At 50.4% G+C, this 14,762-nt stretch overlaps 5 protein-coding genes across 5 annotated transcripts; 1 reads left to right on the forward strand and 4 right to left on the reverse strand.

Annotated features, from left to right (window-relative positions):
* Window positions 1–673: 673 nt before the first annotated feature.
* On the reverse strand, window positions 674–2,203 carry FIBRA_04551 (uncharacterized protein; the record flags this gene model as incomplete). Its single annotated transcript, XM_012326345.1, has 1 exon — window positions 674–2,203. The coding sequence occupies one exon, from the start codon at window positions 2,201–2,203 to the stop codon at window positions 674–676; it is 1,530 nt and encodes a 509-aa protein (XP_012181735.1).
* Window positions 2,204–4,153: 1,950 nt separating this feature from the next.
* On the reverse strand, window positions 4,154–5,271 carry FIBRA_04552 (uncharacterized protein; the record flags this gene model as incomplete). Its single annotated transcript, XM_012326346.1, has 7 exons — window positions 4,154–4,230; window positions 4,284–4,290; window positions 4,358–4,497; window positions 4,556–4,736; window positions 4,791–4,808; window positions 4,865–5,016; window positions 5,082–5,271. The coding sequence occupies 7 exons, from the start codon at window positions 5,269–5,271 to the stop codon at window positions 4,154–4,156; spliced, it is 765 nt and encodes a 254-aa protein (XP_012181736.1).
* Window positions 5,272–6,599: 1,328 nt separating this feature from the next.
* FIBRA_04553 (uncharacterized protein) lies at window positions 6,600–6,898 on the forward strand (the record flags this gene model as incomplete). Its single annotated transcript, XM_012326347.1, has 2 exons — window positions 6,600–6,658; window positions 6,706–6,898. The coding sequence occupies 2 exons, from the start codon at window positions 6,600–6,602 to the stop codon at window positions 6,896–6,898; spliced, it is 252 nt and encodes an 83-aa protein (XP_012181737.1).
* A 2,117-nt stretch (window positions 6,899–9,015) lies between these two features.
* Window positions 9,016–10,574, reverse strand: FIBRA_04554 (uncharacterized protein; the record flags this gene model as incomplete). Its single annotated transcript, XM_012326348.1, has 7 exons — window positions 9,016–9,054; window positions 9,094–9,233; window positions 9,293–9,473; window positions 9,528–9,545; window positions 9,602–9,753; window positions 9,806–9,997; window positions 10,466–10,574. 7 exons carry the CDS (start codon window positions 10,572–10,574, stop codon window positions 9,016–9,018), a joined length of 831 nt encoding a protein of 276 aa, XP_012181738.1.
* A 2,358-nt stretch (window positions 10,575–12,932) lies between these two features.
* On the reverse strand, window positions 12,933–14,429 carry FIBRA_04555 (uncharacterized protein; the record flags this gene model as incomplete). The annotated part of the gene is made up of 1 exon (XM_012326349.1): window positions 12,933–14,429. The coding sequence occupies one exon, from the start codon at window positions 14,427–14,429 to the stop codon at window positions 12,933–12,935; it is 1,497 nt and encodes a 498-aa protein (XP_012181739.1).
* Between the last annotated feature and the right edge of the window lie 333 nt (window positions 14,430–14,762).

Genomic DNA, 14,762 nt, shown 5'->3' on the forward strand with positions numbered 1-14,762 from the left:
TCAATGCTTTCGCCCGCCAAAAAGGGTGTAAGCGTGACAGTAGATGATCACGTGATGGACCACGATATGAATGAGGCCTATCTTACCAGCTGAGATAATGACAAACCTCTCCCTGCCATCGATAATGCAGCATGCCCTACCTATACATGCTATGTGTGCTAGTGGAATGCGTATTTTGCTGACACTGACAAAGTTTTCGAAAACATATAATATAAAGTTGAGTGGATGTGCATATAGTCAGTGACGGCGGAAACTCTGAGATGTTCAACAGCACTCCTTGCCAATTGAATGGGTTTATGGGCATTGGGGTTTTCAGCTATGGAAGTCGACAGCACCTCCCAGATGCCACCTCCGCTCAAGCCAGTACTTACCTCAAAAATGTTTCTATTGGACCTCAGACTCATGAAACATCGGAAATTATTGATGTTCCGCTCTTGTATACGATGATAAGTTGCCCTACTAGCAAGTGTGGTAATTGACAGCAGACGTAAGTAATGATACAAGCCGAATCGGCACAGCTAGAAACAAGAAATTCCCCGTCGAGAGCGTAACGTAGCGAATAATGGAACATCCAGTGGCCGGAGGCAGAGGCAGCAGTGCGACTGAACAGTAATCTTGTGAATTAGATGGTACGCGTTTTGGAAGAGCACTGGGCGCATGTGTACCGTAAAGCCTAGCGATGTCGGCTTGTCATAGCTTCCATGTTGTGCTCGTGATACGCCTTGCGCGCCGCCTCTGCATCCTCGCAGAGCGTCATCAGCAACTTCTGGTCTCTGTCCTGCAGGCCCACAAGGTCACTGCAATCCAACTGGAACTCTGACCGGTTTTCGATGATCTGCAAAGCGATGGTCCGCCGGAACCTATTCCACACTTTCGTGTCGTTCGGGATGAGGTAGTGCAGGATCTTCTCCGGTCCATCGCGCGCAAGCTCCTCCACGTTATCGTCCAAGACCTTCGGAGGGTCGATGCGCGAGAGGATGAGGCAGACAAGCACAGCCATCGTCGTGCGCGTGGTGACAGTGAACTTCGACATGTTTTCCTCCGGGAGCTTGAGCACCTTGCGCATGAGGATCTTGCGCTGGATCTTTTCTTTATCGAGCGAAGACAACCACGAGTTGTACCCCCACGAGACGCCGAGTGACATGACGAACATGAGCTGACCAAAGAGCGTCGCCTGCGGGATGAGCAGCAGCTGCGCAATGAACTGGATCATGAGCATCGTTGATGCAATCCCGATGTTACTGTACTCGGGCTCGCTCCCGAATTGCAGGGAGAACCGCCCACGCGTGACTGCGTTGACTGCGCCTTCCTCTCCGATAAGTACGACGACACCCGAGCTGCTCTCGAGGATACCGTCGCCTGGCGGGCTACCGGCTGCCGGGATGGGATGTGAGAAAGTGAAATGGCCAGAACCGATTACCCAACACGCCCAACCACTGGTGACTATGCCAAGGAGGATCATGGTGAAGGCCCACCAGTCTTGAAAAAGCCCGCTGAGCACACATGCGGCGACGCTGGCGAAGATCGGAATGCTGGCGAAGAGCTGGGAGTGTCTCCGGGGCAGAGTGGGGAAGAGGGTGTCGGGAGGGACGTTGTCGAGGTTGACGACCGTAACGAGAGTCGGCCGCTTCGCGTCTTTTTTCAGTCTGAGCTGCGTCTTTGGATCCAACCTGCTTTTCTCCAAGTCCTTGACCTCCTTTCCGAGGGTTTGCACGCTCGCCAGATCCTTGTCCGAGCTCCCTTCTTCTTTCACCTCCTTCACCGCGGGCTTTGAAACCCTCCCTGCGATAGGAATACCCTTTATCTCTTCACATTCCGCCATTAACAATGCGCCCAGGTGACCCGAATCAGGGAGCATCGTCCCCGACACAAACGACTTGAATCTTGGGCCCTTCTGCCCATCGAGCTCGAAGAGCGTGGCGGGGTCGGTACCTGGGCCAGGGAAGAGACCACTCCAGAGCCTTGATTTGGCGAGCTGGCCGTACCTTTTGGAGATTTCGTATGCCCCAGGCGAGTTGTACCATCCCAGCCATTTCCTTCCCTGGTAGACGTGCACGGTCGCCATCGCCGAGACGGCCTCATCTCCTCCGAAGATACCGGCTACGCCGGATGCGTCGAGGGTGAATTTCGCATCGCTGAGGGGGATCTGGGGGATGCTGCGGCGGAGGAGGGAGGTGGCTGCTTGCGTGCTGGGGATGTACATAGCAGGAAGAGTTGGTCAGTAAACATACGGCAATCACAAAATATGTATGTCTGCGCACGTCGCTTGCATGAAGCTTCTTGGTAAGTACTAAAGGCGCGGATCAAGGCCGTTACTATTGATGTTAGGGACGGGAAGCGCGGCACGACGGAAGGATGATAGGACCGTGCGACGTGGTAATTTATGTGGGGCTTTCCTTGGTGCCATGACCGAGTTTATGGCGATGCCGACCGGCGAGTTCTGGTCGCGGTACGGGGATCTTGTCAGGGACTGTCAGGCAGAGGCAGGGAAGCGTAGATGGGGAGCTTGGCACACGGTTCCCAGCTTATCGCAGTCTTCGACTTGTCACAGTGGAATGGTATTGAATATTTTAGGTCAAGGCTTACCGTGCAATGGCCGCATGGTAATTTACTTCCGTGATTTTAATTTGCATCCGCATGGTTCTAGACTGCCATATATGGACACAGAGCCTTCTCTCGGTAGTTTCCGTTTGGCCGCGTCTCCCGCGTCCCGGCATCCCATGGGTCACAATCCAACAATGACCTGCGCATTTTGTCAGGATTCACTACGCTCCGCCAGATGTTTCGAGAGTAATCAGAGTCGAAGATAGCCCTGGTAAGTTGTTACACAGTTAGGAACATAGAAATCACTTTACTTAACGATGTACGAGTCAGGCAGATGTCTAGTGCAAACCGATAGCAAAATCACAGCGCCTACATGTAGCTATCAAGAAACTGAACCTTCAAAGAAAGCCACTCGCGCATCCTCCGTGCGCCGATACAGCGCGCGCAAAAGTCCTCGGTCCTCATTTGTAAGATCATCCCCATCAGTCGTCGGCACGGTGCCTCACCCCCTTTCACACCAACGTATAGGTCCTGTAGTATTTGTCCTGCGCTATCTTGGGGGTTTTCCCTTGCAATACGTATAGGCAAGCTATCCCGGTGGACATCTTCGGACATCGCGCGGCTGTGTCGTTGAGGATCCTGTGGGACGTCTTCAGATGGTCTGTATGACAATTCGTGAGTCATTTTCAGCGCACTTTTCCTGGGAGTTGTCAGAACACCTCTGATGTGCTTGAGGATTGTATGCCTGCTGGCGATGCGGTCTGGGAAACATATCTATGGTGTTCCTACGGTTTGCGCTCCGACAATTTCAAGCATATGAAGACTGCTGTGGCCAATTTGGCAATTGTGGTGTAGCTCTCCGTCATCGGGCTGTCCAATATATTCTTTATCAAGGCCTCCCTCTGGATCTTTTCCTTATTGAGCGATGTTAGCCACGACTTTTAGCCCGGGCCGCTAGCGACGTGGCGAACATGGTCTGCTCAAAGACTGTGCCCTGGGGAATGAGGAGAAGCTGGGCGATGAGTTATTGGATTGAAATGTTAGCAAGCAAGAGCACCGCAAAGAAATTGGGGATGAGGGCACAATAGATTTGTCTAAACACTCAGACGCTCGACTTATGCGGCCTTGTAGTCTGTATGGCTAACAGATGCTACGGCTTTGGTGCACTGTAAATCGGAGTCTTGAAGGAGAGAAGTCGCGATGATGTGATTTGAACTGTAATAACCGGGATGCTGGCGAACGTACCATCCACTGCAGCTGCTGAATCGATCAGAGTGATTGTGTTTATTCATTGAGTTGGAGGTTGTGATCGCCTCACGGAGGAGGTCCAGTCTCCAGACCCCATTAAGGTTAGACGCAAATTACGAAAGTATAGTATTCCCCACTAGATCGGAACTGGGATCGACATGCAGAGTTAGCAGGGACAAGGCGGTCAGATTCCGGCAGAATGAATGTGTGTTTCACACTAGTACATCGGAGATCACAATGTACAGCCCTAAGAAAACATGTACAGAATGCAAGGCCCCCCACGTCCGTCTGACCCGATCCTATAAATGCGCGTATTTACTGAGCCTGCTCGAAATTGGCCCCATCCCGCGCGGTGTTCGCTTTAGAGGTCAGACCAGTACACCGTGTTGGCCTCGAATTTCAGGTCCCCGAGCGCATCATCAGGGGCGCTTTCCATCGCTATCATCCAGAAATTAGTTGCCAATTAGATATATTTGCCTGAAGGGACTTACGTATGAACTTAACAGACCGACAATAGGGTTAGTGCATACGAGTCAGTTACGTGAAGCCCAAAACGGAGACGCACATAAGCAGTGAAGTCAGTGCTTCCAGTCGATCCGCTGGCAGAGTAGAAGATAATTCTGTCCTGGTTGTAGTCCGCATAAGAGGGAGTGTCGGAACTCAGGAGCCTCTTGATATCCTTGAACATGATGTTACCCCAGACATCTATAGCGCAGAGATCAGTACAAAATTCTACGAACGAAAAACGTCAACAGTCACGCACCGACAGCTTGGTTGCCAATGTTTTCAGGGACATTAAATGTGGCCTGCTTCTTGATGGCAGGGATCTTGATCAGGATGTTACTTTCGTCAGAGTATTTCTTGATATACGCGCTGGCTGAGCCGATCTGAAGAGTAGCCCATGCACCAACTTGGCTATCAATGAGGTAGTCAACAGTCTTGTTCTGAGGTGCATTAAGATGTTAGAAATATAAGCTGATACACTCAATATTACACACCGGGTCTTTGGCAAGAAACTAACAGAAGGATTCTGCGTCAGCAGCACCCACTGAAAGAACAAGGAGTTGCAGACCTCTGCATAAAAGCTTCCCTGATTCTGGTGGAAGAATTGAACACGCGCCGCACGCTGTTTGATGTCGTCAACGGTGTTGTACACAACATTGTATTTACCGTCGACTGCGTCAAGGTCGCTGATGTTGTTGAAGAACAGAAATCCCTCTGGATCTATATAATGCAGTTGAATGAGGATGTGACTGGTTATCATCAAGCCATGAATAGAGAGGATATACCTGCCCCTAGGTTGACGTTGTCAACGAACTCCTTCATGAGGGTTGGGACCTCAATGCGCAGGCCATACTCGACATTATTACCACCATGATATCTTTTCCAGAACAGTGCTGAGGCACTGACAACGCCCTTATACTTGTCCGTTAGCGCGGTGAATTGCACGTCAAAAGTGTCGCTAATTTCGTTGACCATGTCTACTGGGTGTAGATACGACGTGAGGAAACCGCAGTTGGCTGGTGAGTGAGAGAAAGGCTCTGGCCAGCAATACGACTTTATATCTTTTGCTCCAGCGTCTGTCTCTCCGGGCACTGTTCTATTTGAGTCTGATACCGGAATGGCAATTACTCTATCACCAGAGAATTATCTCCGACCCTGCAAAACTATTTCAACTGTCACCGGCGGAGAACTCTTAACGGACGCATCGTGCAGAAAGAAAGGGGCTCCTAGCGGACGGCATATACAGTGAAGAGTGAGCACGGAGATCAGAAGGCTGTAAAGTGTATGAGACAGTGCAACGGACTGGTTTGGAAAACTTGATACGCAGCTTGACACAACGAGTTACATGATGACGATGTAGAACCACCCATGGGGGAGGGATGTCAGCATTTCGCTCTTGCCGTGACAAGTCTGGAAACTATGAGCAAGCTAATCGGGTCCTTAGTTTCAATTGGGAAGGCCGATGACTAGCAAACAAACCTAGAGAAGGACCTAGTCCAAGCATCTAGCAAGCTTCTCGAGAAACGTTTCGATCGGAGCAGGCATCTCATCGAACACTCTAGGATGACTAGCTACCGCGTATGTCTGGCTGTCACCAAAGAGCTAATATTTCTCATCCTCATTGGAGTCAGCTGAGTCCAACTCAAGCTCTCAATACTAATAGAAGAGTCGTTAGGGCAGCGTCTATATAGAAGTGTTTTGGCTTTTACCTGAGCTCTTCCGACTCCAGAACACCTCGCCGTGTCCTTTCTTTTAATATTCAAACCTCGATTGCTGAATATAAGATCTAAATAATAGCTAGCCACGAAAATCACTGTGAATGTCAGCTTGGACTCTCCTATACGTAGCTGCCACCTACGTAGTATCAATCGGAAAAGCTTTCATCAATGGGCTCGCGACTTCCACTTTTCGGCCCCACTTAGAAGAAACTAGCGCGTAGTTTGCTATAAACGAAATCAATCCGCACGAGTTACGAAAATGAGGCGAAGGGATTGATCTAAATCTGCAGCATGCGCTTGTTGGCAGTCCTCTACTCCGAGACGAGCATCTGGCCCGTGGGCTTCCGCTGCCTTCATTTGACCCTGTGCTACCTCCGCTATGTCCTCGCTGTCCGCCACCCTTCCTCTTCGCTGCTCTGAAAGAGCCTCGTGCCCTTATGCTTACGGGCCACCCATCGTGGTGAGGCGACCTACACTGGGCACTGGCTGCGCTGCCGGTACCAGTGGCCTTCGACCACCGGGCTGGTGGATGCAGCGATCGCGGGTGTCAGGCGGGCAGTAGAGGACACGATACGGGGGAACATCATGGGGTCGGTGCGGGTGCTGCTCCTCGGGATGGGAGGGCGTACATCCCTGGACGGGGTGTCAGCCCATGCCCACCACATGAATTTCATGCTTACCTGACCGACAGGCTCGCGTTAACTCGTCTCCTTTGGGGCGACTACCCTCTCGCGGTGGAGCAGCTCCGGTGGGTCTCCTCTCCTATCCCTCGCGACCGGCGGGTGTGTCGTTTCTGCCAGGTGGATGGCAACGTAGAAGACGAGGCGCATGTTCTGCTCGACTGTCTCGATGCGCGGCTGGTGGCCATGCGCGATCTGTTCTAGTGACGTGGATGCTGTCCGAGCGATGCATGTGCTTGTATATATGCGTTGTTCCCTGTCATCTACGCCCTGGCTGATGGGGTACTCGAGCGGCGCGGCCCTGTGGCGGGGATTGCGCGCTTCGTGCGGGAGGTGTTTGATCTCTGCGCGGGGTGTCAACGTGGCATCAATAAATGTGCCCTCTTTTCCATATTCTCAGCTTTGCTGGTGTTGACTGTGTGGGTGCCAATACGACTGGTAGGCAATGATAGCACAACCAGTCTCGACAGAGCCCACTAAGCACGCAGGTGGCCAGGCTGATGATGGAGAAGCTAGCGAGGAATTGTGTGCGCTCCTCAGGGGGCGTTGATCACAATAGTGTCCCGGGGATGTCCTTCAGATACGTAACTGTAATGAGTTACTTCGAATGTGCTGACCCGTTGGCCTTCGTCTCCCTCTGCCCTTCCTACACATTCTGTCTTGTGGCCTCCGTGGAAGGTATGCCATGCACCTTCGTCCGATTGCCCTTGCACTCCTGCATTCTCGATCCCCCCAAGTGCCCAGAGTCAGCGATTTTGCTTCAGGATAAGATCGATATTTGCCATCGAGCCCGTCCCAAAATCGCGAGCTGGCGAACCGCTAGAAGCGTTTCGAGACTGCCTTTGTACGCCCCGGGTGAGTTGTACCATCACAACTATTTCCTGCCCTCGTATATATGCACGGTCTCCATTGCACAAACTACTTCAGCTCTTCTGAAGAAGCCTGTGACGCTGAATGTATCAAGGGCGATTTTGTTTTGAACTCTTAAGAGGAATCTAGGAGATATAGCGATGGAGGTGCGCAATGGTAGCTGATGCTGCTTGGGTATGCTAGAGATGAACACGGTCAGATGAGTATGCTTAGTTGTGTTGGATCACCGGGACTTGGAATCCTGCGCAACAGGGCATGCACACATCAGCTACTCCCTAGTGCCATGTTGAACTGTCATCGAAGGTAGTAGCGTCAATGGTCATGTTGTGCGAGACCCTTGCGAGCTGTGGTCTAGTGCGCGTGCAACACGTCCCATAGCATCATGGAGTCGATGTTCTCGCAAAATTAGGGGAAAGCCACACTGTGGCTATGATGGGCCATCGACACGTTGCAATCACAAAGAAGGTGAGGCCCATCCTCTTCATTTCCGCTGCCCAGAGATGACCAGAGTTGTATAAAACCGGTATTTGCGACTGCGGCAACACGATTAATATGATGAGAGATGTTGCTCGTGGGCCACTCGAACGTGCAAGTACGTCTGTAGGGCAAACGAGCAAATATTAGGCAAATGGGTACCTGCTAGCGTCTGCCTAATTTCACCTTCCAGAAACTTCATATTTGTTATCGGCGCCATCATCCTACCCTCGTCGGACTTGCAGATGCATTTTACTCATATCAATTATTGAGCCACCTGGCGCGTGCGACTTCAGAACTGGTACCCCGAGTGGACGGATGAAACATACTACTATTGATACATAATTAGCGTCACTAGCACTGCGAGTATCGACGAGCAAACGAAAAATTAGGAAAAACGACAGCTCCAAAGTACAATGGATAATCGACAATCAGATGAAAAACACGGTGAGCCATCGGAATTGGAACGTTAGCAAGTGGCAAAAGCGCCGCGAAAAATTGGGGGGGTGAGTGCACATGATGAATTGCCATCGACAAGACCGGGGTTTATGTTCGATTCTTGAGTTGGACATCACGACGAAATCATGGTGGAGTCTCTAGATCCTAGATCCTGACCACGTCAAATACGAGCTAGGAAAGTTCAGTATTCGTCAAAAGATCGAACTTGGGATCAACATGCGGAGTTGGTAGGGACGGAGCGGTGGCCAGAATGAGTTTGTGTTTCACATCAGTACAGAGATCACAATTCACAGCTCCAAAAAACATATACATAATACAAGCTTTATAAATGTGCATAATTAGCCCTGCTCGAAACTGGCTCCATCCCGAGTGGTCTCTACTTCAGAGATCAGACCAGTACACCGTGTTGGCCTCGAATCTCAGGTTTCCAAGTGCATTGACAGCGGCGGTTTCCATCGCTATATTCTAGATATTACTTCCCAATTAGATACATTTGGCTAAAGGACTTACGGATGAACTTAACAGATCGAGAACATTGGTGCATGTAAGTCAGTCGACTGAAGCACAATATATCAGCAGCAAAGACAGAGACATACGGAAGCAGTGAAATCAGCGCTTCCAGTCCATCCGCTGGAACGGTAGAAGACAATTCTGTCCTGGTTGTAGTCCGCATAAGAGGGATCGCTGGAACTCTGGAGTCTACTAATATCCTTGAACATGAAATTGCCCCAAACGTCTGTAAAGCAGAGGTCAATACCCAGTTTTACGGAAGGAAGAACGTCAATATCTACGCACCGATAGACGCATGGGCATTGTTGTCAGGTACACTGAACGTCACTTGCTTCTTGATGGCAGGGATTTTGATCGAGATGTCACTTTCATCAGAATATTTCTTGATGTGTGCGCTGGCTGAACCGGTCTCAAGAGTGGCCCATTTACCAACTTGGCCGTCAATGAGGTAGTCGACAGTCTTATTCTGAGGCGAAACAAGATGTTAGAATTGTGAGCTGATACACTCAATATCACGCACAGGGTCCTTGGCAAGAAACTAGCAGAAGATTTCCGCATCAGCGGCGCCCAAGAGAAGCACAATGAGTTGCAGACCTCGGCATAGAAGCTTCCCTGTTTGTGGTGGAAGAATTGAACACGCACGGCGCGCTGATTGACGTCGCCAGTGGTGTTGTACAAGACATTGTATTTACCATCGCCTGCGTCGAGATCTCCGATGTTGTTGAAGAATAAAAATCCCTCGGGATCTGTAGGACGTGGTTAAAAACAGACGTAATGAATGCTGGGAATAAGATATACCTGTTCCTAGGTTGACGTTGTCAACGAACTCCTTCATGAGGGTGGGGACTTCCATGCGCATGCCATAGTCATAGGTGGTACCACCACGAAATCTTTTCCAGAACAGCGCCTCAGCACTGACAACATCCTTGTACTTGTCCTTCAGCGTATGAAACTGCACGTCGAAGGTGTCGCTGATTGTGTTTACCATGCCTATTGAGAGTAGATACAGTGTGTAAGAAAACTGCAGAGGGCTGATGAGTGGGGGAAAGGCTCTGGCCAGCAACTCAACTTTATATCCTTTGCTTCAGCGTCTGTCTCCCCAAAGTGTCGATTAAAGCTACCTGGTCATCCTGCTTGCTAAGTCCGACTAATTTCTCCATTATCAGAAAATCGCCCGAACTCCACAGAACCATTTCAATTTCCATCGGCGGAGAACCTTTAAACAAATACATCTTACTTTTAATAAGCCCAATAAGAATGTCCAGAGAATCCAGATTTGGGGGCACAACCTATGTTTGGGAACCTGGCGATATGATGATATGCTCAGACAGATCAAATGATGAAGACTAAGGTACGTGCCTAGGCGCAAATGAAAAGCTGTAAGCTAGGAAGCGCAACAAGAGACACGGAGCTTGGAGAAACCATGAGCCACGGCAGGAGATATATCAGCGTACGCACCATGATTCGCAGCAATGAGCACAAGAGCGAGTACCGCAAGACTAGGAGATGGCTGCTCATCAGCGAACTCTGCAGATGATGCAGATGCATATACGCATTTGCGAGCCATATTCCCGAAATTAGAGTGCAGCGCACGCTTGGTAGCATGAAAGCTGCTGAACGTTTGGTCACATTATCAACAGCCATCATTATCAAATCCATAGTCACCTATTCCATCTCGTAAGAGGTACGCTCGGAAGAGATTTAGCCCGTAATGACATTCGAAAGGGGGCTCCTGATGGACCACTTTCTCGAGGCCCAAAACTCAAAATAATGTCGGACCACGGGCGCGAGCGCGCCCGAAGATAAGTCGGTATCGTGAGCCATTCAGATAGAAGTGGGTTTCGCAAAAAAGCCGATGTAAACGGTGGCACTAGATGTTTAAGTTCAGCTGTCATGTACAGTGAAGAGCCGGAGAGCGCAAACGCGACATGGAGATCAGGAGCTGTGAGAGTGTGTTAGACAGTACGACACTAATTTGAAAAAATCACTACACAGCTTGACATATTATATGATGATTTACAACCACCTATGAGAAGTTCGAAGGGATGCACAAATGTGGACACCATGAGCAAGCTCCTTAGTTTGAATTGAGGAGACCGACGGGCCACTGGCGAATAAACCTAGAGGTTCCGGCCCGAGCGTCAAGTAAACTTCTTGAGAAACATTATGACGGGAACGGGCATTTCATCGAACACCCCGGGGTGGTCAGCTACTGATTCTGTCTGGCTACTACCCACAGAACTGATGTGTTCTCAACCTTCGGCTCATTAGAGTCAGCTGAGTCCAGCTCAAGCTCTCAGTACCACTGGTAGCAGAATGGTCAAGGCGGTACCCCTCGGCTTTCACCTCTTCCGACTCTGCCCACGCCTCACCGTGTGTCATTCTTTCCGTATTAAAACCGGGATCAACAGCTAGTCATCAAACTCACTATGTTAGCTTGCACTTCTCTATACGTAGCTACTACTTACCAGTACGTAGTATCGATCTGAATAATTTTAATCGATGGACTCGCGAATTCCGTCTTTCGGTTCCACCTAGAAGAAACTGGCGTGTGGTTTGCCATTAACGAAATCAATCAGCACGAGTTGCGAAAATGAGGCCAGAAGTTCATTATCTAGAAGTCATTCTGACTCCGGTGCTTCTGGTGCCAGTATAACAACTCGAACAACCCCTGGAGGAAAGCCCGTTCTTGTGTGGTTAGTCCAGACTCCGAGGACAAGCTTGGAATCGGTGTCATTGTCTACATGGAGTGTGCATGTAATCAAACGTGCCGTTAGCGGCAAAATTCGTGAGGTACTAATCTTCTGTCAAAATGCAGTTGAAAAGGTCTAGGTCGGGGTTGCAGTGAGAGGTAAACGCAAGAAATCAACTGGGATCACGGTGTACTCTCAACCGTGATGATTCGAGTACCTTCAAGTAAGCGCCGATGAATGCCGCAAGAACTGCGAAAACATGTGTTTCTCACGCGCCCGTCTCAGGACCGTTCCTCACAGTTCATCATCAGACCACGACATGCACAATGCAACTCCATCGAATATCTACTACTAAGTTAATACTGATTGTCCTGGAAAAGGTCCGTTCCACAAATTGGGTTGGCAAGCTCTGCTCGCGGGCCAAGGTCCGCGATGGCGGGTAGTGCTGGGAGATGGATACATGTTAGTTGCGTCGGATCCATCATGCATCATGTCCATGCTTGTACCAGAACTTTCACGCCGAATAATGAGGTGCACACGCACTAACTGCCCCCTACTGTGGTTCCAAACCACCGTTAAGGTAGCGCCAATGGTCGGCAACACGCCATGCCACGAACTGTGGTCCAGTGCAGCATGTATCGCTTCTTGGAGCTGATGTTCTCCCAATATCAGGGGGAGGACCACACAAATACGATGGACCACAGGCACGTTCGCGATAAGGTTCATCTTCGTTTTGACTAGAATTGAATGGATGCAATATTTGCGACTGCAGGGCGGTAGAATGACGAATAGCGGAAGACGGCCATCCGAATGTGCAAGTACGCCTGCGTGGTCCTACAATGGTAAGTTCTACCTGCACACTACTGATATCTATCAGATTTCACCGTCGGATCCAGGTATTTCACATTTGCTATCAGAGCGGTATCATTCACCATGTTTGAGTCACTCATCGGACTTGTGCCAGTGAATGTGGTAGCGCCATCTAGCGCACGCGACTTCAGAGGTAAGTGGACAAGTAAAATACTGACATGGTTTATTCCACAGCGCAACCAGCACTGCGAGTATCGCCAAGCAACCGGGAAGTCAGGATGGAATACACTAGAGAATATAATACGTAACGCTACTATGCAATCGACAACCGATTATCAGATACAAATCCACGACAGACCATCGGGATTTCGACAAGCGAGAACGCGACAGAGAATGGGGTTGAGTGTACGCAACAGTTGGGTCTAAACGCTCAGGCGCTCAGCTGATTGCGTTTGATCCGTGGCATGCTCAGCATAGCCAACACGCGCCGCCTCTGCATCTCCCCAGAGCGTTCTCAACAATTTTCCGTCATTCTCGACCAGGTCCTGCGAATCGCGCTCGGGCAGTTCGAACCTTGCGCGCCCTTCTGCTATCTGGTCCGCAATACCACGTCTGAATCTTCTCCACACCTCCGTGTCATTTGGAATAAGGTCCTCCAAGATCTTCTGCGCGTCCTTCGATGATATCCTTTGTGGCTTTTCCGTCTCTGGGCCATCTTGCCACGCTGGCAAGTTTCGCTTTTTCTCGATCTCCGATGCGAGCGTGTCGACTTGAGAGATTCTCTCCGTCTCTAGCGAAGCCTCCCGTGGATCAAAATCCAGAAGGAACAAGCACACGAGAACAGCCATGGTTGTTCGTGTAGTGATGCTATAGCTTCGAATTTCCGGTTCGTCCAATATCTTCTTCATCAAAATCTCCCTTTGAATACTCTCTTTGTCGAGCGAAGACAGCCACGAATTGTAGCCCCATGAAACTGCCAATGAGGCGACGAACATGATTTGGCCAAACAGCGTGCCTTGCGGTATGAGAAGAAGTTGAGCGACGAACTGAACCGTCAAAAACAGCGACGCGATGCCGATGTTGCGGTATTCGGGCTCGCTGCTAAATTGCAACAGGAAACGACCCCTGGTAACCGAGTTTACTGCACCTTCCTCGCCCTTCAGTACAATAATCCCTGTCCGGCCCTTCAGGATCCCATTCCCAGGTGGACAGTCCGGCGCAGGCTTCGGATGAATGAATGTAAGTCGACCGGAGCCGATTACCCAACACGCCCATCCGCTACTCAAAATTCCGAGCAGGATCATGGCGAAGCACCACCAGTCTTGAAAAAGGCCACTGAGCACGCAGGCGGCGACGCTAACGAGGATTGGGAAGGAGGCGTAGAGCTGTGTATGTTTTTTGAGTAGGGACGGATTCATCTCATTCTCCGGAACGTGGTGCAGATTTACGACCGAGATGAGCTGCTTGGGACCATTCGTCTGTCTCCCCGGAATCTCCACGCTCTTAAGCTCCTCGCATTCTGCCATCAGTAGCGCACCTAGGTGGCCAGAGTCTGGAAGCACCGTCCCCGATAGAAATGACCGAAATGGTGGGCCCTTCAGGCCATTGAGCTCGAAGAGTGTAGCGGGATCCGTGTTTGGCCCGGGATATAGTCCGTCCCAGAACCTCGAGTTGGCAAGCTGGCCGTAGCGCTTCGAGATCTCGTATGCTCCTGGCGAGTTGTACCACCCTAGCCACTTCCTTCCCTGGTAGACGTGCACCGTTGCCATCGCCGATACAGCTTCATCTCCTCCGAAAAACCCAGCAACGCCAGATGCATCGAGAGTGAATTTCGCGTCCTTCAACGGTATTGGGGGTATACGGCTGCGCACGGAAGCCTTGGAGGATTCGGCGAGAATACTGGGGACGGGGGCGTACATGGTCGGGCGGGTTGTAATTGTTCAACTAACATCCGTGAATCATATAAAACGGGCCAAGCGCACGACAACGGCATGGCGAGAGCAATCGATAAATGCGGCGACTTAGTATGCCTTGTGGAAGAAGCCCACCCTAGTGCACGCCGATCTGGCATCCCAAGCTTCCATGACGCTGCCACCTGCATTGATCCAGCGCAGCTGTGATAATCTGATGGCATATTATCAGTTGCTCCTGTCCTGAACCCAGTAGAGAAATCTATCAGTCCGTCCAATAGGTGTACGAAAATTAAGACTTATCGTCGGAACAAACAAGAAAGCGTCGCCCTCTACCCACAT

This window comes from Fibroporia radiculosa (genome assembly GCF_000313525.1).
Source record: "Fibroporia radiculosa TFFH 294 genomic supercontigs, scaffold3198, whole genome shotgun sequence".
Taxonomy (NCBI): domain Eukaryota; kingdom Fungi; phylum Basidiomycota; class Agaricomycetes; order Polyporales; family Fibroporiaceae; genus Fibroporia; species Fibroporia radiculosa.